Consider the following 27,223-nt stretch of genomic DNA (forward strand, 5'->3'; position numbering starts at 1 on the left):
GTGCGTGCGTGCGCGTGCATGTGTGTGTGCTGTCAAATATAGCAAGTGCACACGCTGCCTCTGTCTGCCCCTCAGCTCTCCCACGGTGACACAAGAGAGGATGAGGGAGTGGGAATGCTGGGACGTGGAGAAAGAGGGGGATCAAGATAAAGTAAGAAGGGGGGGGGGCACAAGGAGGAGGGGGTTGGGCTGGGGGGTCTCATCAGCTGATTTCAAGTGAAGATGAGAATCTCCCTCTCGGCCACATGGGATTTTCTCCTCCCTCCATTTTTTTTCCCCGTTGCTCACGTCTTCCATTATTTCCCTTCTATTGCCTGTGGCAGCTGTCGTAATATTAGCTTATTGTGTGTGTGCGTGCGTGTGCGTACCATGCACATCTGAGCCACCTTTTGTTATGATATTTTCCTCTTTGCATAACAACAATATGCTCATTTTGATGTCCAAATAAAAACAGTAGGCAGGCAAGCTCAAACATACAGTTTTATTGATGGTGTCAGGGCGGTATTAATTAGTGAGGGCGTACAAATAATTTGCATGTCACACTGGAAGAAGTCATGAGTATTTCGGTAGCACTAATGTTTTTTTATATTGGTGGTTATGTTATTTGAGGTGAAGCATTTACTTATTCACCAGGAAGAAATGCCTTGTCATGAACTGTTGTGGAAGCCTCTATTTGAGGAAAAATGCTCATCAGAGCTCCATACAGGTCACCTCTGTTAAGCAGAATTTTTCATGGTGGAGCAATATAACAGCCAGCAGGTGTCAGCAGAGTATAAGAGATCAACCAGGGCCATGTTGCAACAAGCTGTTTTTGGCCATTGTTTTCACCAGGAATGTGAATAATGATGAAAGTTAGCTATATTCTTGTGCTAATTGCTGCAAAACAGATACAAATACACTTTTTTCATGATCAAAGAAGAGACTCTAATCTTTCTTTTGGTTGGTTCCATGTTTTTATAGCAATAGAACACAATATTCTGTGGGCCTTGCAAAATCAGACAAAATCCAGTAAAACAGCCAGGAGCGAAAGGGTTGCTGCAGTGAAAATGGCTGCGAGTGAGTGAGTTAATAGGGGCAAGGGCTACTATTTGAGGAAATACTCTCAACTCAGCATCATTCGAGTTATCTTTATGAAGGCAAAATATTAAACAACATACAGTACCTCTTTTCAGGTACAGCAAGTTTAGATTATTCATACACTACTTACGTGACGAGTAGACATCATCCAACAGTTTCTGCTGGTGTTGTTATTTGAGGTGTGGTGTTTATTTATCACATGGACAACACTCCTGGGCATTAATTTGAGGAATTACGCTCAGCCTGACTTAATTAAAGCAGTTACCTTTCCGAAGTGTAGACTTATCACTAGACTAATCAGCAGGCAGTTTATGGTTGTTATTGTTATTTGTGGTGTGGCATTTATTTATTTGTGTGAACGACACTCCCAGTCATTAAATGGGGCAGAGGCCTCTAATTGAGGATATATGCACAAATGAGTTAGTATCTCATTAGATTATTATTAATTAATTAATTAATTAATCGCAAAAATTTATGACATTAATCATGTATTAACGCCGATTAATCACACTATTAATTGACCGCAGATGATCCTTGAGCTGACAGCGGATGGTTACGTGAAAGCTAGCACAAGGATCTGTTTGCGTAATAAACATAACTGCATGCTTTGAAGTAAAGCATGTAATAAATGTTTGCGGATGACATTCAGAATATTTGTTCATGTCAAACTATTGGGGTGTAAAGGAGAATGTAGTATGTCACACAGCATATAATCACTTGTCTGCTTCCTTCCTGCTTTCACAGTCAGGCACATTTATTGTTCCTCTAATGAGCAGCGGAATCATTTGGCAGTCTCTGCGGTGCTTAAATCACACCGAAAGCTAAAGAAGCCTCGTCTTCAACAGTACCACTTGTTTGTTTTGTGTCCCTTCGGATGATTTGGCCGGCAAACGCGCGCGACCTTGAGCACTTCATCACTGGCTGCCAGTTCCAAGGCCAGCGTTATTAAAGCGCCAGCGTAACACGCGTCCTTCCCGAACTAGTGGCGTGAAAATCTCAAAAGGGCTTCAGTAAAATGGTGCGTCGCCTTGAAAAGTCAACCGTTTCATATCACTCGACTCTCTGTGTGACGGCACACTTGTGACTGCCCATTAAGCCTGTGGAGCGAGCTAGTTCCAGCGTCTGTTGACATTTCTTTTTGAATGTGATAGTTCTCAGAATTAACCAATCACATCCAAACTCCAGTTAAGAGGTCGTCATTACCAAGGTTATTTTAGTTTACGAAAACTAACGGAAAAAATTAAAACAAAAATTCAAAAAACAATTTCGTTAACAAAATGAAAACGAAAATGCTTTTTATCATGCGGACATCCCACCAGTGGGAAAAACTCTAAGGGTTATCTTAAAAATAATGATAATACAATGCCGATACTCCAAATGGTTCAGGAACAGTACTTTTTTTTTTTTTTTTTTTTTTTTTTTTTTTTAAGCCATTTTTGGCAAAATTGCCCTAATGATAAGAGGTTACAAAACGAAAACTAACTGAAACTACATTTTATGTTACAGGACTAACTAAAACTAACTATAATTATAGCGAAAATGTCCTTCGTTTTCGTCTTTGGTAATTAATTTAATGCATGAGCCTTTGGGGATGATTTTAAATGTAATTTTGAGTACATTTGTTTTCATATGAAGAGGAAAAAGGACGTTTAAAAGTGTGTCACACAGAAGTGATGTCATCAAGCCAAGAGACAAGCACTTTCATATTGTCACGCCGCCACCGGCGTGACGGCCCATGCTTTTGTTTTTGTTATCCATGTTTCCTGTTTTACTTTGAAAACCCTAACTCTCCTCTCACCCCAGGTCACTTACCCTTCCTGCAGCTCACTGATTACCGGTCCACGCCCATGATCACCACCACCTGTTCCCAATCAACCCGGACATAAAAGCCACCTGATTCCTCCCCTCTGTGCCGAAGTGTCACACACATAGTTAGTGCATGGAAGCGTCCCACAGTCCTCGAGTCCTTGTTCCTTGTTCCTGTTGCCTTGTTGTTTTGCCTTGTTTTTGTGCCTTGTCTTGTTTTTGTGCCTTTTCCTCCAGTGGAGCGCCTTTTGTTACCCCTTTTGCCTTGTTGCTGTTTTTTCCTCCCTAGTGGAGCACTTTTTGTTCTCCACCTTTTTGATTCCCCCTTTCTCCTCTCAGTGTGAGAGGAGACTGCTGCTGCCCGGCAATAAAACCTGTTGCCTCTGTGGCCTACCTTATCCTGCGTCTGGGTCCTACCTCCTCACGTCGTGACAGTACACTTCGGCCAGCATGGACCCAGCGGGAGTGTCCAACTTGGAGACCTGGCAGAGGCTGGAAGACATCGCCCGAGTCATTGCAGAGATAAACGAGTTGATGGCTTTGGACCGTGGCGACTGGGGTGAAGGGTCGGACTGGCCTCAGAACCCCGAACCTCGTCTGCTGCAGCCTCTCGCCCCTGAACCTCGTCTGCTGGAGCCTCTCGCTCCTGAACCTCGTCTGCTGGAGCCTCTCGCCCCTGAACCTCGTCTGTTGCAGCTTCTCGCTCCTGAACCTTGTCTGCTGCAGCCTCTCGCCCCTGAACCTCGTCTGCTGCAGCCCCTCGCCCCTGAACCTCGTTTGCTACAGCCTCTCGCTCCGGAACCTTGTCTACTGCCGCCGCAGCCCCTGGCCGCTTCGCCTGTGCCGCTGCCGCCGCAGCCCCTGGCCGCTTCGCCTGTGCCGCTGCCGCCGCAGCCCCTGGCCGCTTCGCCTGTGCCGCTGCCGCCGCAGCCCCTGGCCGCTTCGCCTGTGCCGCTGCCGCCGCAGCCCCTGGCCGCTTCGCCTGTGCCGCTGCCGCCGCAGCCCCTGGCCGCTTCGCCTGTGCCGCTGCCGCCGCAGCCCCTGGCCGCTTCGCCTGGGCCGCTGCCGCCGCAGCCCCTGGCCGCTTCGCCTGGGCCGCTGCCGCCGCAGCCCCTGGCCGCTTCGCCTGGGCCGCTGCCGCCGCAACCCCTGGCCGCTTCGCCTGGGCCGCTACTTCCTGTTCCTCGTCAGGCGGCGCATGGATTGCGGTCGCCACCTCCTGTTCCTCGTCAGGCGGCGCATGGATTGCGGCCGCCACCTCCGGTTCCTCGACCGGCGGCGCCCAGCCAGCGGCCGCCTCCTCTTGCACCAGTTCCGGCGGCGCCCGGCCAGCGGCCGCCATCGCCTGCACCAGTTCCGGCGGCGCCCGGCCAGCGGCCGCCATCGCCTGCACCAGTTCCGGCGGCGCCCGGCCAGCGGCCGCCTCCTGCTCCTCATCTGGCAGCGAACACCCCGCCGCCACCTCTGCTCCTTGTCGGGCGTCGAGGACGCCCTCCTGACTGGCCCCGCTGGGACTCTCTTGTCGGGCGTCGAGGACGCCCTCCTGAACTGCTTTTTGTCTGGGACGGATGGGTGGGCCGTGTTCCCACCTCCGTGCCCCCTTCCGCCCGCCCTTGTTTTTTGGACTTTTTGATATTGAAGGGCCGTCAGGAGCCGGCCCTTGAGGGGGGGGTACTGTCACGCCGCCACCGGCGTGACGGCCCATGCTTTTGTTTTTGTTATCCATGTTTCCTGTTTTACTTTGAAAACCCTAACTCTCCTCTCACCCCAGGTCACTTACCCTTCCTGCAGCTCACTGATTACCGGTCCACGCCCATGATCACCACCACCTGTTCCCAATCAACCCGGACATAAAAGCCACCTGATTCCTCCCCTCTGTGCCGAAGTGTCACACACATAGTTAGTGCATGGAAGCGTCCCACAGTCCTCGAGTCCTTGTTCCTTGTTCCTGTTGCCTTGTTGTTTTGCCTTGTTTTTGTGCCTTGTCTTGTTTTTGTGCCTTTTCCTCCAGTGGAGCGCCTTTTGTTACCCCTTTTGCCTTGTTGCTGTTTTTTCCTCCCTAGTGGAGCACTTTTTGTTCTCCACCTTTTTGATTCCCCCTTTCTCCTCTCAGTGTGAGAGGAGACTGCTGCTGCCCGGCAATAAAACCTGTTGCCTCTGTGGCCTACCTTATCCTGCGTCTGGGTCCTACCTCCTCACGTCGTGACACATATGATGTCACTCCCATGGTGGTTTTTAAATATTGCGCACAAGTAATACACATAAAAAAAAAACACAGAGCCACCCTGAAAACGAATTAAAATTAACTAAAAAAAAAATAAATAAAAAAAATAAAATAAAAAAATACTCAAAACAAAATAAAAACTAACTATAAAATACAAAATTCCAAAACTATAATAACACATTCAAAAACAGTCCAAGCAAACCATCTAGAATTCACCGTCTTTAAACCGGGAAAATAAATGTCCAGTCATACATTAAGATGATACAATTTTAGCTCGCTTTCTATTTGTGAGCGTCCACCCCTGCAACTTCCAGCGCCAGCCACCGCCTCGTGGAAACACCACACTGGTCATCATCGGGCTAGCGCACACATAAACAAACAAGCGGAACACGAAGTGTGGGTGTTGGCAGCGGTGTCGTTGGTCATGCGTGTATTCCTGGAAAAACATCCATCTATTTTAACCGCCACTAAAGAGGACGCCGTCTTCCAAAGGTGCTTGCGAGAGATTGGCTGGCTTGAAGAATGAAGAATATGTATTGCATTGTGTAGCCGCACCGCCCCCTCCGCCCAACATCCGTCCTTTCAAAATTGGATCGGATTTCGCTAGCTTCCTATTATCCACTTGGCATCTTGGCCAAGGACTATTGAGACACGCTTTTCTTTGTCACGCCGCTGTGGTCTGCGGCAACCAATTGCCATCGGCTGCCGGCTGCGTGTATACGGCTCCTCGAGCCGCCCGCTATTTATAGGCCGCTGTCTCATTTGACCTTATCTAATCGAAGAGGTCAATGCCAAAGTCTTTATTCCGTAAAGCATGTCGCTTGTACTTTTACCTCAGAGTTCCTATTGGGAAAACTCCAGATAAGCTACCGCTCCATCATTTTGCCAAGTAGATAAACACTATATAGTATTAGAATTATTGATTGGTTCATCAATAAGTGTTCATAATAGACCCCTTAGATATTCCTATTTCCTCTTATCCGGCTTTGAGGGAATGTTTAAGCAAGGCCCCATTCTGTTTTGTTGAATGCATGCTTGGATTAGTTAGTATGGAAGATGCATATCAAACACCTTTCCGCTTAACTATAGTAGACCAGAAATGGTCACAGTTGGCCAAAATCCCTCCAGAAAGGACAGGATTTTCTCTTCCTTTAATTATAATGACTAGAGATGCCAATATCATCTGTAAAAATGTTCTAATACTTGGACACCAATACCACATTACCAGCCTGAGATGGATATAGTTACTTAACTCGTTTGCTCCCAAAAACGTATAAATACGTTATATTTTAAATGTTTTAAGTGTCCCAAAGACATATTTCTATGTTTTTTTGTTTTTTGTTTTTTTTAATGCTAGAGCATACAGAAGGCTTTGATGCAGCCTGTCAACTGCAAAGAATCGTTGAAGATATTATAGTTATTACACAAACAGCCAGCAGGTGGCAGCAGAGCAAAGGAGATCAACCCAGGGCCATGTTGAAAAAGCTCAAATACTAACATTCTAATTAGATTTGTGAATAATAATGAAACTTAGCTATAGTCTAATGTAAATTGCTGCAAAACGGAAAAATATAGAAATATACTTCTTTTTCCTGATAAAAGAAGAGACTTTAATCTTTCTTTTGGTAGGTTTCATGTTTTTATAGCAATAGAACACAATATTCTGTGGGCCTTGCAAAATCAGTCAAAATCCAGTCAATCAGCTGGGAGTGAAGGGAGTGAATGAGTTAAAGAAAAGCTTGTATGACACTGTGTTGGCTGAAGTTATGAGCAAAAAAGTATGTTATGTACAATGGGATTATCAACTATCAGTACTTGGTATCAGCAAATACTCAAATGTAAGAACTTGTTCTTTTGTTCAGTCTGGAAAAAGTAAATGATAACGTCCTTCTACTTTTGTCCATCTAGTGCACCATTTATTTGACACATTGCCTGAGGGCCAAAGCACAGAACACAATAAAACAGAAAAAAAAAAATAAATAACGGCAGGTGAAGTTGATAAACGTTCGATGAATTCCATAAATATCGGCATCTGGCGAGCGTGACCGGCCGCCTGCGGGCGTCTCGTCCGATACTCTGTTGCCTGATTAAGACGGCAGAGCGAAAGATTTTTTAACACCAGATGAGAGCACAAAGTGAGTTTGATGAATTTGGGCCTTTTGGGGGAAGAAATGGGACGCGTCCACATTTCCTGGCTGCTTTTATTTGTCTGGCAAAGACCAGGCATACACAGCAGGTGCCAGGGATGATTTGCATTGCCTGGTTGGACATTGCAGTTATTCGAATATGGACAAAAGTATTGGGACGATAGGAAGTGGCAAAATGGAAGGTCTTTTGGAAAAACTTTGACTTACGCCTGCAGTATCTCCGCAGTCTCCCTAATGCACCGAGCTATTGGACCAGTGTCAGCCAAGACGAATGGTTACAGGTCTTGATATTAACACCAAGTCTGGCTGCAGTGCAACCTTCGCTTCCTACCGCTATCCATCTTCACACACACTTAGATTGTATATGCTCATCCCAGGCAGGGTGAGGGGGGGTTTGCGAGTCGATCTGCGCTCCCCCTCCGTCTGCTTTTTTTTTTTTCCGATCATCCGTGATTCAGCCTCGCACCGATGAGACACTTTTATGGCCCTCAGGTCAATACGAACGTCGCAGGTTTCGGTTGAAATCAATAGCTTCTTAATTCATGGCTTGGAACAGATTTTTCTCACTCACTGTTCTTTCAATTGTGTCTGCATTTTTCATCACTCAGGATACCGTATAGGACTTTTACTCTAACTGCATCATCTCATGTATGCTTGTTCCACGACAAGACGACACATCATAACAAATGAATTAAAATCCGATCCAGCATTCATGTTTTGACAATAATCAATGGTTTCCTCATCGAGTCCACCTGATATCAGTCACAAATCACTTTTTTTTTTTTTTTTTACGCTGTTTTTTAATCTGTCAGGCAGCATGATGACATCCTATACAACGGCATGTTAAGGTCACGTATGAATATATATTTTGTAGAGGGTGGGGGCAATATTCTGAGAAAAAAACTCGCAACATTGCCACATTATAAAGTCAGAAACCTCAGAAACTTATGAGAAATACATGTAGCGTACTACTCGGATGTTTGTGCCAATACTTTTTGGTCGGGTTTTCAAATAAGGAGGTGTTATTATAGGTGAACAGTGAACACTTAACATGGAACTGACATTTAGACCCCTTCAAAGTTTGTAAACCATGTGACGCAATTTAAAGGGTGGGGCTTAGCTGGAGGCAAAAACACCTCAGTGGTGTGTGGTTCTAACACCGGTCAGCATATTTTCACAGAAAGTTCACGTCAGAAAGGACGCGGAAAACGGCCATTTGAGTTAATATGTGAGTAAACTGATAAAAAATAGAATAGAATAAACAGACAACCAGCGTTGTTTACTTCTAGCTGCACTTTGTTGCCTCCAGCGGTTGTTTTTGCCTCCAGTAAACACCGTGACGTCATCGTGATGTAGGCCATGAAGGGGTCCATAGAATATGTTAAATCTAAGGTATCACAAACTATAGCAGTTGTACACAAGGCTAAAGAATCATTGAACATGCTTTGTTATTGTTATATAATTCATTGATTGTTCCATACCTGACCTATTGCATTGAAGTGTGGGGGTCTGCAGCCAAAACCTACACCGATTCCATGTTTCTTTTACAGAAATGTGCAATTCGTGTCATTTGCGGTTGCGGATACAGAGACCACACGAATCCATTATTTATACAACTAAAAACTTTAAAATGTAATGAATTGATGGATTTTAACCGTCTTAAAATAATGCCTAAAGCACATCATGAAATTTTACCAGTTAATGTACAAATTAAATTTAAAAAAGGGAAAGTGAGTATAATTTAAGAGGAACAGATATTTTCTCCAAAACAAAATATAGAACAAAACAAAAAGAACGATGTAGTTCAACTGTCTGTCTGTCTGTCTCTATCTTTCCTATATCTATCTATCTATCTATCTATCTATCTATCTATCTATCTATCTATCTATCTATCTATCTATCTATCTATCTATCTATCTATCTATCTATCTATCTATCTATCTATCTATCTATCTATCTATCTATCCATTCCATCCATCCCTCCCTCCCTCCCTCCCTCCCTCCCTCCCTCCCTCCCTCTCTCTCTCTCTCTCCCTCTCTCTCTCTCTCTCTCTCTCTCTCTCTCTCTCTCTCTCTCTCTCTCTCTCTCTCTCTCTCTCTCTCTCTATATATATATATATATATATATATATATATATATATATATATATATATACGTGGCCCTAATATGCCACTGTAATCCTGTATGATGCTTCCTGAGCTTTTTTTTTTTTTTTTTTTGATGGTGAACATATTGTGACCTTGATAATGATGATGATGAAAAAAACAAAAAACATGATGCTTTAAGATTCTCCCTCAGCCACGCGAGCTGTCACTGCCGGATAAATTAAGCGGTTGCGTTCGGATTATGAAGTATTTCAAAAGCACAAAATCCCCCTCTTCCACTCCACCGCCCGGAGACTTTCATTAATTTGTCCGCAGTTGATTTGCTGTGGAAGGAAAAAAGCTGCGTGTTGATCACACGGCAGGGAGGGATTTCCTTTAGCAGGATGACGGCTGACTTGAGCCGGCTGCCCCTGACAAAGTGGAGGGCAGGAGGTGGAGAAGGGGTCAGTGAGGGGCCAACAGAGGCACGGAATAAAAACAGTGCATCATCCCGAGAGGGCTTCCAACATTTTGCTGACAACTTCTTGTGAAACAAAATGATTATTTGAAAGCTCCCCATGTATATAGATCACTACCTGACATTATTAAGGAGCATTTAGTATTACTCTCAAGTCAGGAGGATATTGCTTTGGCTGCCAGAGTTTGTCATAACCGCTTCCACTGGTTGGTATGGGTTGCCTGGCAACATCAGTTTATTGAACACTGACAGAAAGCCAGCTGAGGCTGCGCTTGAACAACGAGACTATTTTTGGGAGCACGTTTTGGTTGAGGAATCCTTGTAAAGGTGCATGTAGTAGTTAATATGTGTACATTAATATGTGTACATAATGCAACGGATGAACAATGGTTATGGACTTATAAGACTTGACCACTTATAGATTGTCTTATTGCCTCGGCCAAGGAGGTGTTGTTTTAGTGGTGTTTTGTTGATTGGTGTCATAACTGAGTCACCATTGTCCATGTGAAATTGTTGAGGGGCGGGGCAAAGCTAAAGGAAGGAATAATTTTCATCAATTCATTCAATCAGTTCATTCTGTTGCAACTCTGGTCACCAAAGTAGCTCATTTTTGTCTTATTTCTTATTTCATTCTTATAAATGTGCCAATATTTGTCTTAAAGTGACAGTGTATAATCTCTAGCGCCATCTAGGCGTGAACTAATAATTCACTCACTCTTGATTTCAATAATATGCAAAAAAAAGTGCTGCTTATCGCCCACTTCTTTGCTCTATCTTTTTTTTTTTTTTTATTAGCGTCTCCCGCTAGCCGCTCTTGTCAGCCACTCCAGCCCATTGGCTCCGAATAACTCCCGCCAGCAAGCCGCTCATGTTAGCTGCTTCGGCTAAATCTGGCTCGCTCAGTAATTTGGCTTTGCTTGCCCGTCTTCACACCAGCTGCCAAGTTTGCCGTCGCTTGCCGAGATGCTCGTTTGCTCACGCAAATTAAGAATTGGTGGTAGAAGTGTGGTCTCACTGAGCCACAATAGTGTGCGTGCTTTGAAATGCAATGCACTTCGGCTGTATTCTATGATATTGCGACATCTAGTGGTCAGCTATTACACACTGTCACTTTAACATTGTCACTACTTTTATATGAATAATTACCGTATGGCCAAAAAGTTCAACTTCGGTTTCATTAAGGAATTTTCCCTCATGCATTTTGGGAGATTTGTGTTTTTCAAAAATGTTTAAATCGAGATTGAACTTTTTGGCCATAATTTTAAAAGGTAAGTTTGACACAGACATCAAAATGTAAATGCCTCAATGAGGAAAGTTTATAAACTGTGTTGTGGGGGGGTTTAGAGCCTTAAAACATTTATAATAAATGTAAAACATAAAGCTAACTACTTCGCGGATTTCATTTATTGTGGATATTTTTTGGAACCTAACCCCAACGGAAAATGAGGGAACACTGTATATATAGCCTATGCTATTTTTATTTTGCTCCTTTTAAGTTAAGCCTGTGAAACAAAAGGGTGTTATCGACTACTTTATTAAGTAAGATGATCTGGTTGGTGTGAAATATAAATTAAGCACAGGCATGTTGACACACTGTTACCACCTCCACTTGCTTCTCTTTTGCGCAACACGCACGTGTCGCTGGCTCCATTATGTATAGTCACACTCCGCTTGAAATGAAAAGGGCTTTCCAGCTCATAACATTATTACAAATCAATTTATCTGCTTTTCGTGCTTCTTCACTTCCTGTCCTCCGCCGCGTGCCCCCGCCCCACCTGTGTCACCCGGCTCCATTATAGCAATTAATCTGCTTTTTTGATTACACTCGGCCGCAGACTTCCTCTTTTTGTGTATTTCATTTCATGAGCTATGCATCGCACATCTTTTTGAAGAAAAGCAATGTTCATGTAGCCCGTTCTGTAAGTCGAGGTGGCAAGCAAAAATGTAACCCAAATTGGGTGAAATCGCAAACTTGGCACTGGGTCCAAAAGAGACCAAGCCAACGCTGGGTTATTTATACCCAACACATTGGGTTAATTGATGATTTGACCCAGTACAATTCAAGTCCAAATACAATATTAATTTGAGTAAAAATAATAATAATAATAGGTTAGTAGGTTGAGCGTAAGAAAAAGAGAGTCTGTCAAGGGCTTCACTTTGACATTGATGATTATTCTGATGAAGAGTTTTGCACACTACTGCTTAGCAGTAATATAATACCAAGTATCATGCTGAGTCAAAAGAGAAATAATAAAAATGTTTTTTAAGACGAGTTGTAAAAATGGACAGAGAGTTAATGGGAGGTGATTCCAAAGACAAGTTACCTATGATGCGTCTTGTTTGCTTTCAGACAGACAACAACAACACTGTGAATAGCGGCTAATTATTTCATTTTAATCAATTTAAATGCAATATAATAATAATTATTTTGTATTCATTATCATTTAAAACAGTAATTACAAATATTAGATGAAAAATACACACATATTGGAAGAAGTATGTAAATACAAAAACGATAAATAATTCAAAACTACTCTTAAAATATTACACAAAAAATACAAATATGGTAGACAAAAAAAACAGACAAAAATATAAGAAACATAATCAGACATGCAATATTAAGCTACAAAAATATTACACAAAATATTCACTGAAAATACACACACTAGAAAAAAAATAAATTACGATGAATTAAAAATAAAAAAAATAATTTCACAAAAACTCCTAAATTGCTTCAACCATTGATTGAATAACGTTTTCTTCGTCAACAGAAAACTTCCTGCTTCTTTTTTTTTTTTTTTTTTTTGGCGAGTACCATGGGTCATTTGGATGGTATCCATTTCTTTTGCAGACCCGCAAGTAAATAAAAAGAGGAATTGTGGGATACATCGGTGCTAACCAGTGACGTAAACGGCACTGTTAACTTTGACCGTGCCGTTAACAAACGGCGTGACTAACCATGTTTTGAACAACGCATATTTAACGGCCGGTTGGTTAACGGCAGGTTAAGCATTTAACCTGCGGTTAGCGGGTAAACAGCGGTTAAAATAACCGAGAATTGAACGACCAGGCCCAGCTAGATTGGTTAAATTTAATCTTTTTTTTTTTTTTGGTAGGTTTCCAATCTGTTTTTAGGGTGGTGAAAGTAACCAATCCAAACCAGATCCACAGCATGAATTGTTAGGAAAAGAACCACACATTTTTTTTTGTCGAAAATAGACGTACAAACGTGTGTCTTTCCGATTATAGCCTCCACTCTGGGGAAGGATCAACACAGCCTCTGCTCACAGGCCATTTAGCACACGCTGACCCTCTGCGCCACACAAATAACATACACTCACACATTGGCACGCCAGCGAGCTTAATGGTGGAAACGTGTGTGAAGGCACGAAGTGGGCTTGTTCACAGATCTGGTAAATAGTGTGGACAGAAGGGATCCTCTTACACATGCCTTATTTTTTTTTTCCCCAAAGCCACCCGACACTCACCTCACCATTTAATAGTGTTAAAGAGCCTACAAAGTTCAGGAAACAAAGAAGTTGGAGGGGAAAAAAAGTCGTAATGTTCCTGCAATGAAGCCATTCTACTTTCCCCCACATCCTTCGTCTCTGTCACCCTGCATCTCATCATGGTAATGAGCAATTAGCTCCATCATTCCTTATTTATTAGTCTTTGCTAGTTCATTTCCTGTTCAAAACACGTCGCGCCTTGATTGGCAGCTTGCGCTGATTACAAATCACCCCGAGAGCGAGTGCCGCGCTGCCACGCGTCCTTGTTTACCCTGCGCAGTGTTGCACTTTTTTTTTTTTGAAAGAAATACAGCAATTTGAAATGTGGATCAACTGAGATTACAATTGCACAACTGATTGTTATTTTGTTATGTATTTTTTTTCTACATTTGGTGGGATAAGAAAAGCTGAGCCATTGCACATATTTTACATTAGAAAAAAGCTCTCCGATTGGCATCTGTGTTGATCATTTGTGTCTGTAATCGTATAAATGCTCTGATAATACAATGCAGATACCACATTTCTGTTAGGTGCTGAAGGTTGGATCCCAAAGCGCAGACGCAAATAAGGTTTTAACTATTTATTCACATCGAAAGGCATAGAACAAACTTGACTAGACGAGAAGCAGAGAGAGTTGCACAGAGGGACAGAAAGCAATAATCCGGCAAACACAAACACTTCTCAGAACGCTACTACAGACAGTGAATCGATCTTATTGGTTGTCACTAAGTAAAGGATTAAAGATTGACATCACACAGGTCCTGACATCACATAACGTTTTTCCAGTTGAAACCAGATGATGGTTACATCAGTTCACAACAGACGCTTGACCTCACAGTCATGAACCCAAACTTAACAGGTCATGAACACAAACTTAACCCTAGCGTGACCCCAGACATGACAATTTCCATGTCAGCTGTTTGGAGATATTATGAGGTCGACACGGAAGACAACTTGTATGCCTACTCTATCTGTGAATAAATAATATTATTGGTGCAACTCACAAACTGAAATACATGCTGGACTAATGATGATCACGTCTTCATTTACTCACCCATTTTACTTAAATCTGTTGGATAGTAAGGCTCATTGTACCTTCAATTAACTTGTGGTCATGGTTACAGTAATCATTTGGAAACTACTAGCAATGCCCCTAATGGCTTCCATAGTGATGAGTAAAACACACTTGAACTGGTGATTTTTTTATTTTATTTTTTCATCATCATATGAGAGGAGTGGGGGGAAAAAAAAGTGCTGAGTCTTTGATGCTAACATGAAGTGTCATCCTCCCTCACACTGCTGTGCGCGTGCACCCCCCCCCCCCCCACCACCACCACACACACACACACACACCCCAACAGGGCGTGTGGGTGTATACAGTACTTGTATGTGTGCATGTGCTGCTCAGAGAACTTGTGCAATTAGTTTTTTTTTATTCACCGACATGCCGACCGAGATTATGATGAACCCAAAAAAGCACACATAAGCCGTGAATCCACCGTGTTATGTTCATGTGTGTAGCAAAACACACGCAAGTCCACTGGCTTGTGATAAAGTGAACTTGTAGGACACAGTGTCTAAGAATAGCATCACAGCGCTACTGTTGCTAAAAGGGCAATTTTTATGCCAATGCAGACAGACTCAAGCATTCGCATAGATGCTCAATGCTAAAAGTTAGCATAACAAAACATGCAGCATGTTTGATTCAGATCCTGAATTGGACATTTGTTTGCCATTCTTTTTTTTATCCCTCTTAGTCTGCTCAGAGCCACTAGAAGGCATACTTGCATGGTACTCTGGTTGCTCTGTTTTGTGTGCTTTTTTATTGTGGGAATGCTGAAGCAGTTATTGGGATTTTTATTCTCCACACTTTTTTGCCGCGTAACAACTCCCACATAATACTTCCAATTTATACTGTTCAAATTTCAATCAGCTTAAAAAAATTGACGCCTCCTGGGGTATATATCGTCTGATTCCACATTACTTACAGTATTTGCACAATTTAACATTTCATAGCAACTTTTCCCCATTCATTTTCAATGGGACAGACATTGAGCTTTTTCTAAGTATCACTTTCCACGCCCACTTCCATACATATAACTTATCATCAGTAGCAGGTGTCTGATACTGCTGGGTGGCACAGTTGGTAAAGTGCATTATCTAGTAGCCAGGAGGTTATAATTTCATAATTTGTCTCTCAATTTACTTCATAAGCTTTCCACATGCATTCAAATTTTAGCATTCAGCTTTCAGCATTCCCACGCAGTTTCTCCAAGAAATTGCACTTAGTCTAGTCTTATACTGTTATGCTGCCACTGTTGCTACTACAGGCTTAATTATTGTTATTAGGCATGGTGCTAACATCTAATGTTAGTATTGATGCACTTCTTCTAGCAAGTAACTACATTTTATTTATAATATAGTGCTACCTTCACTTACAAGTGACCTGACTTACAAATTTGTAGATATTATCATCACTTGGACAATATTTTTGTCCCAACCACAAATTTTAGTTGTGGGTACATGGTGGCACTTTACAATAAGCAGTATGGCAAATAGTAATTTATTTATTTATTTCATATTTATTTAAGCGTCAAGCTGTTTATAGCCAATCCCAGTTCGAATTTTACTGTAAATGTGAATATAAAAGAAAGAGAATTACATGTTGTGTATTGAACCAACACAGCATTACCAAAGCCCACTGACACGCAGCGAGGAGGTAGGACACAGACGCAGAGTGTAAGTTGGCCAACAAGGCTGCAGCTTTAATCAATTGAACCAAAAAACACCTCTCAAGGAGGGAAAAAAGGCAGAACAAAAAGAGCTCCAAACTGGAGATTAAACAAGGGCACTCAAAAACAGGGACAACTAAAGGCGCTCCGCTAGGGAGGAAAACAAGGGGCAAACTAAGGACGCAAGACAAGGCAAGGCAAGACATAGGACAAGGACTGTGAATCGAGGACTGTGAGGACGCTTCCATGCACTGAGATGTGACACTTCGGCACTGAGGGGAGGAATCAGGTGGCTTTTATGTCCGGGTTGATTGGGAACAAGTGGTGGTGATCATGGGCGTGGACCGGTAATCAGTGAGCTGCAGGAAGGGTAAGTGACCTGGGGTGAGATGAGAGTTAGTATTTTCAAAATAAAACAGGAACCTGACTGTGACAAATAAAAGCATGACCCGCCACTCTGGTGGCGGCGTGACACCCACTAGCTTTTAATGCTTGCACACAGTGCAAAATGCCATAGACACGCTAACAAGCTTAGCATCTGTTTTGTAGTAGCGCTAAACCTTTGAAATACAGCTTAGCGCAGTTTCGTTTTGACGGTCTTCTTCTGTGTTTCATTAAATTATGTAATAATATGTCTATATGAATTACACTCTCCCCTGTTGGTAAAAGAGCACACATCAAAAGAATTAGATATTATCATCACTTGGACAATATTTTTGTCCCAACCACAAATTTTAGTTGTGGGTACATGGTGGCACTTTACAATAAGCAGTATGGCAAATACTAATTTTATATAAAAAAAATTTTTTAAGGAAGCGTCAAGCTGTTTATAGCCAATCCCAGTTCAAATTTTACCGTAAATGTGAATATAAAAGAAAGAGAATTCCATAAACTTGTATACACACTTCAAAATGTTTCCTTTGTTCTTGTTTTGTTACCTTATTCTTTACTACACAACCGATATTTATATTTATGTACAGCACTTTGTATACAGCAATGCCTGTTCTTAAAGCGCTTTATAAATAAAGTTGAGTTGAGTTGAGTTGAGTTGAGTTACTAAAATGTTTGTGATGTTTTTGGACCAGCTGGAACAGATTAATTGAATTTCCATTCATTTCAATGTAGAGAGATGATTTGCTAGAATAACATGAGAATGGCATTCTTCTCTTTCTGTCTTGCAGCCATCGGTGTCCAGATGACTCTGGAAGTGATGGAATCCAGATTTTGGGCAATCACATCACAGGTTCGTATTTTAACCCTCATGCAAAAAAACAACAACAACAACAAAAACTTATATTGGATTTCAATAGATGCAAATTGACACGAGCATCAGGCAGCCATGCATGCAATAACATGGAGCATCTCCAGCTTTTTGTTCACGTAACATTTTCAAAACACTTCGGACTCCATTTAATAGTGCCTGGCAAAAAGTCTCTCTTAAGCTTAATGGGAAATTAAATGTATGTCCAAGCACTAAATTAGGACTTGTTTCACCACCCAACCGGCCATAAAAGAGTGTTTAGGCTGGTTGTGAAAGACTGATATAAGGTGTCCTTCCACACCTCCAAGGCAGCATTTTTTTATGTGGCAGGTGTTGCCACCTCGACGCCCCCACAGTGGCAAAGATAGCGATTAAAAGAGCATTAAGGCCCGTGGCGGTCCGTTAATGATGGATGGCAAGAGCAGCAGCCAAGTGCATGTGTGACACTCCCGTTTCCTTTTGGAGACTTTTTTTTTTTTTTTTGTATATGTGCCCGTAAGTAGTGTTGTGTCCCGCGTGGATGGGCAACATATGCACGGCCATCTGCGCAAAAAAGTGTCCATACTCATTAGCGAGGAGCTCGTTATTGTCGTTTTCAGATGCGATTCTAAGCTTGCGCATGAATAATTTACTGTTACCTCTCAATGGCGCACTCGCATATAAACTCCAGATTACAAAGAAGTAAAAGGTCCCCTCCATGAGCTTACATAACGTGGATGCCATGCATAATTTTTTTCAAACGTTTGTGTATGTGCATGCACCCACTCACAGCACGATCCACTTGTGTGTGTTTGTGTTTCTTATATGCTTCCTCTCTGCTGTCAACTTTAAGTTCTCAGCACCCTCGGGGGGGTTAAAGAGTGAAAATGCAGCCGGAAATGGAGGCGACAGCCTTCAAGTGGACACTTCATTAGGTACACCAGCACAATCCGGCGGCATCCAGCTCACAGATTTATCTACAAATTTGATCATGCAGTCGTTTACTAGTTCTCACGCTGGATTGGTTGCAGGTGTACCTAATGTTCATGCCAATTTTGCAGTGTTTTTTTCATATCCTACCAGGGAAAAAATATATTGTCCAATCATGTTTATTTTGATATTCCCCAATCTTTGTGAAGTAACTGGAATTCTGCAAAAGAAATTTTTGAAAAACAAAAAAGTTTTTATTTTTCAGCATTGATGTGTCCACTACAGAGGACATTTTTTAAAACTTAAATGCTAGGCTCAAATACAGTTAAAATAATTCAAACAATACTTTAATGTATTCTTAAGAGTCTTATAGAAAACATGATAACAACCTTTAAAGCCTAAATTTGTCAAATAAAAAGTGTTATACACTTACTTTTCCTCTTCCCTAAAAGGTGCTTGCACTGAGGGAAGCCATTTTCTTTTATGATGCATCAAAGGTAGCAAAGCCCCACCCCTACACATTTGGTATCATTGAAAAGCTCTAAATGACCTCTATAGAGCACAAAAGGAGTTCATTCAATCATATGCACTAGGTGGGAGATATTCAGGTTTAAAAAGGTCCACTACAGAGGACAAATTTGAATCGCTGGTAGTCAGGAGGATATTTAGATGTCGCCGTATTTCCTCAATGGCTTGGCTAACATAATACTGCCTTAAAACTGCTGGGTCAAAAGTAACCCACATTGGGTGGAAATAGCTAACCTAGCATTGGGTCCAAAAGATATTCATATCCAACACATTTTTGACCCAGCACATTGGGTCAAGATTTTGATCCAAGTCCAAATCCAATCCTCAACCCAATTTGCTAGGTCAAAATAATTAACCCAACCTTTGGTTAAAAAAAAAATTTAAAAAAAAAATAAATAAAAAAAAGTGCTAAAAAATTACAGCTACCCATAAAACAATACAGCATTGCATGTGTTTCTAGTGTGATATATTTTATAACATCTGCCTCACTTACATCGTCATTATTAATCAAGTGCTGCTTATTTCTCTCCTCTGTTTGTGTCTTTACAGCCAAACGACACTGATGTAAGTGATTTTATCACTCCGCTTGTGCTGTCGAACGTAATTTTAACATCTTCGGCACCTGCTGAGCTCTGTCAAATCCTCCTCACACTCTCCACTTAACCGGATTGCACACACACACACGGGCTGCGACAAATGAATGAAATTACATCAAAAGAGGCGCAGAGTTAAGTCGCATCGCGCCCAAATCAACGCCTCACTTCACACGAACTCACCTGTCTTTTGCGCCTCAGTTTGACTGTTATGAAACATCATCATCACTTTTTTTCGGCTGTTCTTTTATCCCGCAGTGCTCTGACGTGGAAGGAATTTGTCCTCTTCGCTGTGACAGCTTTGTGAGTGTATACCCCGCCAGCCACCCACCCACTTACCTCCTCAGTCGTCTCAGGAAGAGCTCAACCTTCTCCATTTATGCGCATCACTGTCCAAGTTGAAAGAGCTTATTTGTCTGCTGTGTATCATTTCAATGTAATGGCAGCTCATTACGGAAAGTCGTAATTGTCGTTTCTGTCTCGTCTCTGTCTCTGGTTGCAGAATATGGAGTGCTACGTGATTGACAATAATGGCTTTGTCCTCATTTCCAAACAGCAGGCTGACGTCAGTTCACACACAGTCAAAAGTCAAAGCAATATTACACTAACGTGCAAACTGTTGTAAAACTGTCATACCTGCTGCAATGCTCCCTCGGCATTTTGTGTCTTTTGCTGACAGGCCGGAAGGTTCTTTGGCGAGGTTGACGGCTCGGTCATGACGACGCTGATCCGAATGGGCATGTTCAAAAGGTAACGTCCCCCACATCCCTTAAACCCATTTTTTTCTCTTGATTCAATAAAAACGGTCAATTGCCATCAATAACAATGTCCACCTTTTTACCTAGTGCTTCCGCATTTTTGCCGAAGGTTTTATGAATTGACGACTGTCTGAAACGTACCAATATGCTGCTTCTCAAGAACCACAGCAGATAATAATGTTGATTTTGGATAGCCATCAAAATGTGTTCATAACCTCCAATGTACTTGTGCTAACGATTCTGTGCTCTTTGAGCATCTTTCCTCTCCCCATCCTCCATCCTTCCTTACGCCCATCTTTTTGAGCCTGACGTCTCAGGAGCGACGCGCTATTTTGGAAGCAGCTAAAAGATTTTATCGCGCTTCATTTGCCACAGGACATTGCGTAAGCGGCGCTTCTCTACGTGTACGTTGTGCAAATTAGAGCGTTTTGTTTTTTTTTCCACCCTTGTGAGAGAGTGATTGAGATTCCTCCTATCTTGCTGGGTTATGCTTTTGCGAAATGTACAGTACAGTGAAGAAGAGGTCAAATAGATGTAAATACTCACTTTGTGTTTCCTCAGGGTGTCTCTGTTTGACTATCAGGCTATGTGTAAGATCAACGTACACTCTATCAGCAGTGCCCGGCCACTTCTCAGTGTATGTAAATATTATTTATATAGAGATATCTACATTATCTATCTGATTAATTCCAAGTATCTTTTTTTCCCCCCTTCTAGTCATTCTACGCTTTGGCACCCGCCCTCAAGTGGTTCCTTTCCAACTTCCTACTGTAAGTGTTGCTACTAGCAACAAGCAACACAGTTCTTTCGTTGGCATATGCCCAAATGTATAATGTAATAAAGGGATGTTATTTTATATGTCATTTATTTGTATTCAATTCATTGATGCATATTATCTCGAATGTAAAGCAGTGCTGTGCTACCGCCAATTGAGTGCATTCCCCTGACAGAACTTTGGGTCATGGCCCAGTTTTGAGAAAACTGAGAGTAATCTGCTAGAGAGATTGCAATGATGGAGTGGCTAATTGACCACCAATCCCCCCCACACCCCCCTTCTGTCCACTCTTCTCTTTTCTTCACTTCACAAGGTTTCTGCTTGAGTTTAATGTCTGTGGATTCTGGCACACGGAGCACTTTGCAGATGGTGAGTTCACACGGGGGGGAATCATTCTGTGAACGCTGTATACTGCATTGTAGTTATTACAAAATGTTGCAATACGAGACCAAGTAAAGGTTAAGTATCGTTGTTTCACATCGAGTACACAAAAGGCGCACAACCGACGACATTGCAAATGTAGCTCAGCGTGGCCGATGCTGTAAATCAAAACGCTGCCTCAGGACGTCAACCTTGACCTTTCTTTATTCTTCCTCCAGCCTTTGTGCACAAGAAAAAGGGGGACATACTGCAGCCGTGCGACACCGAGTACCCCAGCTTCGTCTACGAGCCGTCGGTCAAAGAGACCAACAGCATCATCAAGTGTGGACGCTGCCAGAAGAAAGTGCACACACTCGCATAGACATAATCCCGCATTGCAGCTCTCCGCTAAACCCACGTCCAGTCATATTAAAAAAATAAATAAATAAATAAATGTCCCACTAAAATCCATTTTCTATGCTTCTGCCTGTATTTATATAACCGCGAGGATGGAAATAAGTGGGCAGAAACAGGATTAGATGAGGGTGCATGAGATTATATGAAGCACATGGTGAGTGGTACGTGTGAGGAAAGTATTTTATTTATTTATTTATTTATTTATTTATTTATTTATTTATTTTAAGGTAAATAGAGCAGGGGAGGAGTGCCTGAGTCAAAACAAGTGAGTGAGAGGGAAAAGTTGAAGAGTTGTGTGGTATGGAGTGTGATGAGCACCCTCTTGAGTACAGCTGCGGCATGACAATAACATTCCCGTATGACTGCTGGACATTTGAATTGGTGCGTAAACGTCAACGTGGGTGTTGCAGGATGTTTGTGGTGCAGCAGATCCCGCAGAGCAACCTGCTGATGCTGGTCGTTCAGGCCGACTGTGACTGCTCCAGACAGTACTCGCCTATCACCATGGAGCCCAAAGAAGTCAAATATATCCTTTGCTGAACTCATTCTCCACTTTCAATCCATCCATTTCCAATAATCCTCATTAGAGCCACGGTTTGAACTAGACCAGTCATTCTCAAACTTTTTACACCAAATACCACAACAACAAAAATAATTACCTAAATGATTCTGAAAAGTTCATTACAATGCAACTATACTTGGGCAATGATTCTTTTGTGTACAATGTGCTTGAGTATCACTAGTGTTACAAAGTACAAATCTACTGTCAAACTAAATGTACATCAAAGACAATAACGGCGCTTTGCCTTAAAGTCTGCTAGCTTTATGCTAATACTGTACATAATGGGAAAACTTTCAGACGGGCTAAAAGAGCATTTACATGGCAGTGTTATGATGCTTTGCACAATACAGTACTCACAGGCATTTAATTTTTATTCTCTGTTAAAAAAACAAAAACAAACCTAATATAATTGCAATTTTCAGAGTCACTTTCACCATCTTATGTGAAGCTTGTCTTTGTGTCTGTATGACAATGTTATACTGTCCCCGGTGGCCAAATCACACACACTAGAAGGAGCTGCAGTGGATTAATCATGAAGCATCCATCCATCCATCCATCCATCCATCCATCCATCCATCCATCCATCCATCCATTTTCTTGACCGCTTCTTCCTCAGCGGGGTTTGCTGGAGCCTATCTCAGTTGGCTTTGGGCAGTAGGCGGGGTGCACCCTGGACTGGTTGCCAGCCAATCACAGCAGTATATATGTATAAAGTTAAATGCTATGGATTGCAATTTTCCATATTAAAAAAAAAAGACATTAACTCATTCAAACCCACAAACGAGTAAACAGGTTTTATACATACTTTGTCCTTCACTCCCAAAAACGTATTTACACTTTTTTATTTATTTATTTATTTATTTTATTATGAATAAGCATACAGAAGGCTTTGATAAGGCTTCTAAAATGAAGAGGTGACTTAAAGCAATGGTAGTTATTTAAAAAATGGCCAACAGGTGGCAGCAAAGTATACGAGATCAGCCAGGGCCATGTTGTAACGAGCTCTTTTTGCCAGTGTTTTCAACAGCTTTGTAAATAATAATTGCTGCAAATTGGAAACAGATACATCCATCCATTTTCTTGACCGCTTATTCCTCACAAGGGTCGCGGGGGCTGCTGGCGCCTATCTCAGCTGGCTCTGGGCAGTAGGCGGGGGACACCCTGGACTGGTTGCCAACCAATCGCAGGGCACACAGAGACGAACAACCATCCACACTCACACGCACACCTAGGGACAATTCGGAGCGCCCAATTAACCTGCCATGCATGTCTTTGGAATGTGGGAGGAGACCGGAGTACCCGGAGAAGACCCACGCGGGCACGGGGAGAACATGCAAACTCCACCCAGGAAGGTCCGAGCCTGGACTCGAACCGGAGACCTCAGAACTGGGAAGCGGACGTGCTAACCACTCGACTACCGTGCCGCCGGAAACAGATACAAATGTACCATTTTCCTGATGAAAGAATAGACTCTAATCTTTCTTTTGGGAGGTTCCATGTTTGTATAGCAATAGAACACAATATTCTGTGGGCCTTGCAAAATCAGTCAAAATCAAGTAAAACAGCCAGGAGCGAACGGGGTTGCTTCAGTCAAAATGTATGTACTGTATGTGTATCCTATCCTTGACCCCTCACTGAACATAACTCCTCAGTGAAGTGCGAGCGGATGCGTTCCCAGAAAATCCGCAGACGTCCCGAGTCGTGCCACGCCTACCACCCTCAGGTAATAAAGACATATTTTGTGTATTTTTCAGATCATAATGAAACAATTTGTCTTTCAGGAGAACGCAAACGACTGTGGAGGAGCCTCCGTCGCGTCTCTCTCTGCCTTCCTCGTCCTTGTTTGCCCTTCCATCGCCTCATTCTTCTCCAGATTGTGACCTCGATGATTCCACAAGTGGATTTATTTATACATACAGTACACCGAAGTCTCGTTATTTTGTTCCTGACAACATGAAGAACTATTCCCTCCCTTGGTCAAGTGCTGAGAACTGACAGGTGTTGCCATGGAGACCGCTCCATTAGTTACATTCTCTTCCGCCACCTTGTATCGCCAAATGAAAAGAGGACTAAAGAGAAGCAGGTGGCTGCCATGACTCACGTGGATGAATTATGAATCACATGAACGAATGTAATTGAGCCCGTGGGGAAGTAATGAGTTTCTGATTTACCTTCATGCGGTATTACATATGGTCACGCATATCACATCGTGTACCTCAACTCAACGCAATTCAATTTTATTTATAAACACTTTAAACCAACCATTCGCTGCATGCAAAGTGTAGAACATGGAAACAAAATCAGCCATGAAATAAGGGCAGCTAAAACAAAAATAACACAAACTAAATTAATTAATAAATATCTTAAGTAAATAATAAAATAATAAAATGATCCATCCATCCATTTTCTGAACCGCTTATTCCTCACAAGGGTCGCAGGGGTGCTGAAGCCTATCCCAGCCGGCTTGGTAGGCGGGGTACACTCTGAGCTGGTTGCCAGCCAATCCAGGGCAATAATAACACGAGAAGTAGGTAATGGCATAGGAAGGGCCTTAAAATCTTAACTAAATGGAGAGACACTGATGTCTAACATATCTTCTTGGGGTCAGATTCATGCTTTAAATTAATACCCTTAAACAATTTCAAAATGTAGCACTTTGGATGACATGATGGATGAATGGTTAGCACATCCATTAGACAGTTTTGAAGTTGGGGGTTTGAATCTGGACTAGGACATGGCGACACCTGGCCCATGTTATAAATATTGATCAGAGGCATTCGAGAAAAATGAAATTGAATTGAGATAAGTTGATCAATAACCGGTCATCATATGGACAATGTCATTTCATTTAAGCAAGTCAAAAATAACATATTTATGTGTTGTTGCCTCCTGTACATTAATAGTGTAAATCTGGCATCATAGGGTATTTTTATACACTAATAGTTTAGCTATTTAGCTATTCTTAAACATGCATGTGTTTACAACAGATTGCCTGACTGACTACCTAATAGAGTCATTCACGAGTGTGTGTGCGTGTGTATATATAATATGTGTAATGTGTATGTGCAACTATCATGCAGAAAACGTGAATTTATTTGTTTTTATTGACATCATTCCCGAGACAGTGTGTTTTGTGTCATTGTCCGTATTGCAAACAAACAAAGCCATGTTTTGTACGTTCACGTGTTCATTTTGTTTTTGTTTTTTACTACTTTTGCGCTGCATTTATATTTTTGTCATCGTTTTAAAATAAATAAAACTAAAATAAATGAAATGAAAAGTGAACTAGCGAGTGTGCGTTGTCATTCCTAAAAAAGGCCAAAGAGGGCGCTGTTCCTCACCCTCATTGTTATTGCCTTCTCTGTGTGTGGAGCAAGGAAGCAAGCAAGGCGCCAGAGGAAAATGGCGGACGGTGTAGATCACATCGATATCTACGCCGACGTAGAGGAGGAGTTCAGCCAGGTATTTAATCGAAATTCACACCCTTTTGCATCACCACGCAGTGTTCCTAAACATTTATTTGCAGTCTATATTGCCTTTCGTGACCGACAAATGTTCTTGTTTTGTTGCTCAGTAATTTCCGCTCGCACGCAGCACAGGCCTACGCTCGCAGTGCGATTAACTTCAAGTCCGTGGCTTCTTGTTGCGTTCTTGGCTGGCAAAACATACATGTATAGAATTCTACTTCGTGTCCGACCGAGCGCTTAATGCGCATTTGCTTTTAATCCTTAATATTTTTTTCATTGAAGCTAGCTGTCTTCGTTGTTTCATTGATGTTGTGGTTGCGGCCTCAGCCAATGGTGGGGCTAACAAAGCCAAATTAAATCGCCTTTATTCGCCGCTCAGCTTGATATTGTTTCACTAAAACAAATAGAGCCAAAGTGACCTTTTCTCCGCGCTGTGCGTCGATTAAAATCCATTAAGCCACTTTACGTCTGTTTGTATGTGGAAAAATGTATTGTTTTATTTATAAAAGCAAGGTTGCTATTGAATCGCATGTGTTAATCCTCGATTGAGTTGATGCGGAAATAATGCATTAACATCATTCAAACATGGCTCAGAATATGTTTTGGTTGCATACAAAGCTGGGTAACATTTGTTATCGTTACAAAATTCATATCGTACTTGTGCATAAAAATGACTTTTAAAAAAAGTTCAGTCAGGAAGACTGAAATACTTTATGGGTTGTTGCTATGGAGAAAAAGGGCCATCCATCCAATTTCTGCACTGTTTATCCACTAGGGCTGGGTATTGCTGCCAACCTCATGATACGATACGTATCACGATACAGGTGTCATGATACGATATGTATCACGATACATATGCATCCCAATACTTGATCTTTAAGGCGATACGTATCCCAATATATTACATTAATTTTCTTGCATTTTATAATAACATTTTATAATATGTATGCCTAAAGGATATATTTGTTATGCTGACTGACAAAAATGTTTTTGTTAGCAGCTCTTCTGGTTTACCACCAAAGCGGCGCGCCTGGTCTAAATTTGCTGCTTTCACAGACACACCGGGAACATTTATGTGCTTATTTGAAATATTTGGGGAAATAAAAACAGCCTTTTTTTTTTTTTTTTCATGTAGCACATTCTATTTCGTTTTTAAACAGAATAGACGAAAATTGGTACATTAAGACACATGTGCCATGTTAAGTTGTAAATAAATGTAAATAATGTTGATATTCTTCCTCTGCTTTAATTTTTCTTCGCAAGACACAGTGTCCAGTCACTGGTGAGCTATTTTTGCATTAATTGAAGGCAATTAAAATTAAATCAAAGATGCTGCTGGTTTTTATTTTTTTAGGTACAATGCAAGCTGCAAAGGCAAACGTTAACTGCCTATTTAAAGTTAATGAGCAATATCAATTCTGACGCCTGTGTATCGATACGTGGATTGTAATGAGGCCCGCAACTATATATTGCCGTATCGATTTTTTTGAGCACACCCCTATTATCCACATTGTGGGTGAAAGACGTGGTACGTC

At 41.8% G+C, this 27,223-nt stretch overlaps 2 protein-coding genes across 7 annotated transcripts in view; both read left to right on the plus strand.

The window, feature by feature from the left end:
* The window catches only part of cacna2d4a (calcium channel, voltage-dependent, alpha 2/delta subunit 4a), a 69,375-nt gene extending 43,869 nt beyond the window's left edge, over window positions 1-25,506 (plus strand). For all 3 annotated transcript variants that reach the window (XM_077499042.1, XM_077499040.1, XM_077499041.1), the window contains 12 exons: window positions 17,240-17,301; window positions 19,306-19,320; window positions 19,608-19,652; window positions 19,852-19,914; window positions 20,029-20,099; window positions 20,669-20,744; window positions 20,825-20,877; window positions 21,196-21,251; window positions 21,482-21,602; window positions 22,070-22,190; window positions 23,867-23,944; window positions 24,003-25,506. In XM_077499042.1, the coding sequence (XP_077355168.1) occupies window positions 17,240-17,301; window positions 19,306-19,320; window positions 19,608-19,652; window positions 19,852-19,914; window positions 20,029-20,099; window positions 20,669-20,744; window positions 20,825-20,877; window positions 21,196-21,251; window positions 21,482-21,602; window positions 22,070-22,190; window positions 23,867-23,944; window positions 24,003-24,101 (860 nt within the window). In that variant the 3' untranslated portion in view covers window positions 24,102-25,506. The remainder of the gene's footprint in view (window positions 1-17,239; window positions 17,302-19,305; window positions 19,321-19,607; window positions 19,653-19,851; window positions 19,915-20,028; window positions 20,100-20,668; window positions 20,745-20,824; window positions 20,878-21,195; window positions 21,252-21,481; window positions 21,603-22,069; window positions 22,191-23,866; window positions 23,945-24,002) is intronic.
* Window positions 25,507-25,562: 56 nt separating this feature from the next.
* cpsf6 (cleavage and polyadenylation specific factor 6) overlaps window positions 25,563-27,223 on the plus strand; it is a 12,233-nt gene continuing 10,572 nt past the window's right edge. For all 4 annotated transcript variants that reach the window (XM_077499852.1, XM_077499854.1, XM_077499853.1 and 1 more), the window contains exon 1: window positions 25,563-25,683. In XM_077499852.1, the coding sequence (XP_077355978.1) occupies window positions 25,624-25,683 (60 nt within the window). In that variant the 5' untranslated portion in view covers window positions 25,563-25,623. The remainder of the gene's footprint in view (window positions 25,684-27,223) is intronic.

This window comes from Festucalex cinctus, chromosome 16 (genome assembly GCF_051991245.1).
Source record: "Festucalex cinctus isolate MCC-2025b chromosome 16, RoL_Fcin_1.0, whole genome shotgun sequence".
NCBI classification, from domain to species: Eukaryota; Metazoa; Chordata; class Actinopteri; order Syngnathiformes; family Syngnathidae; genus Festucalex; species Festucalex cinctus.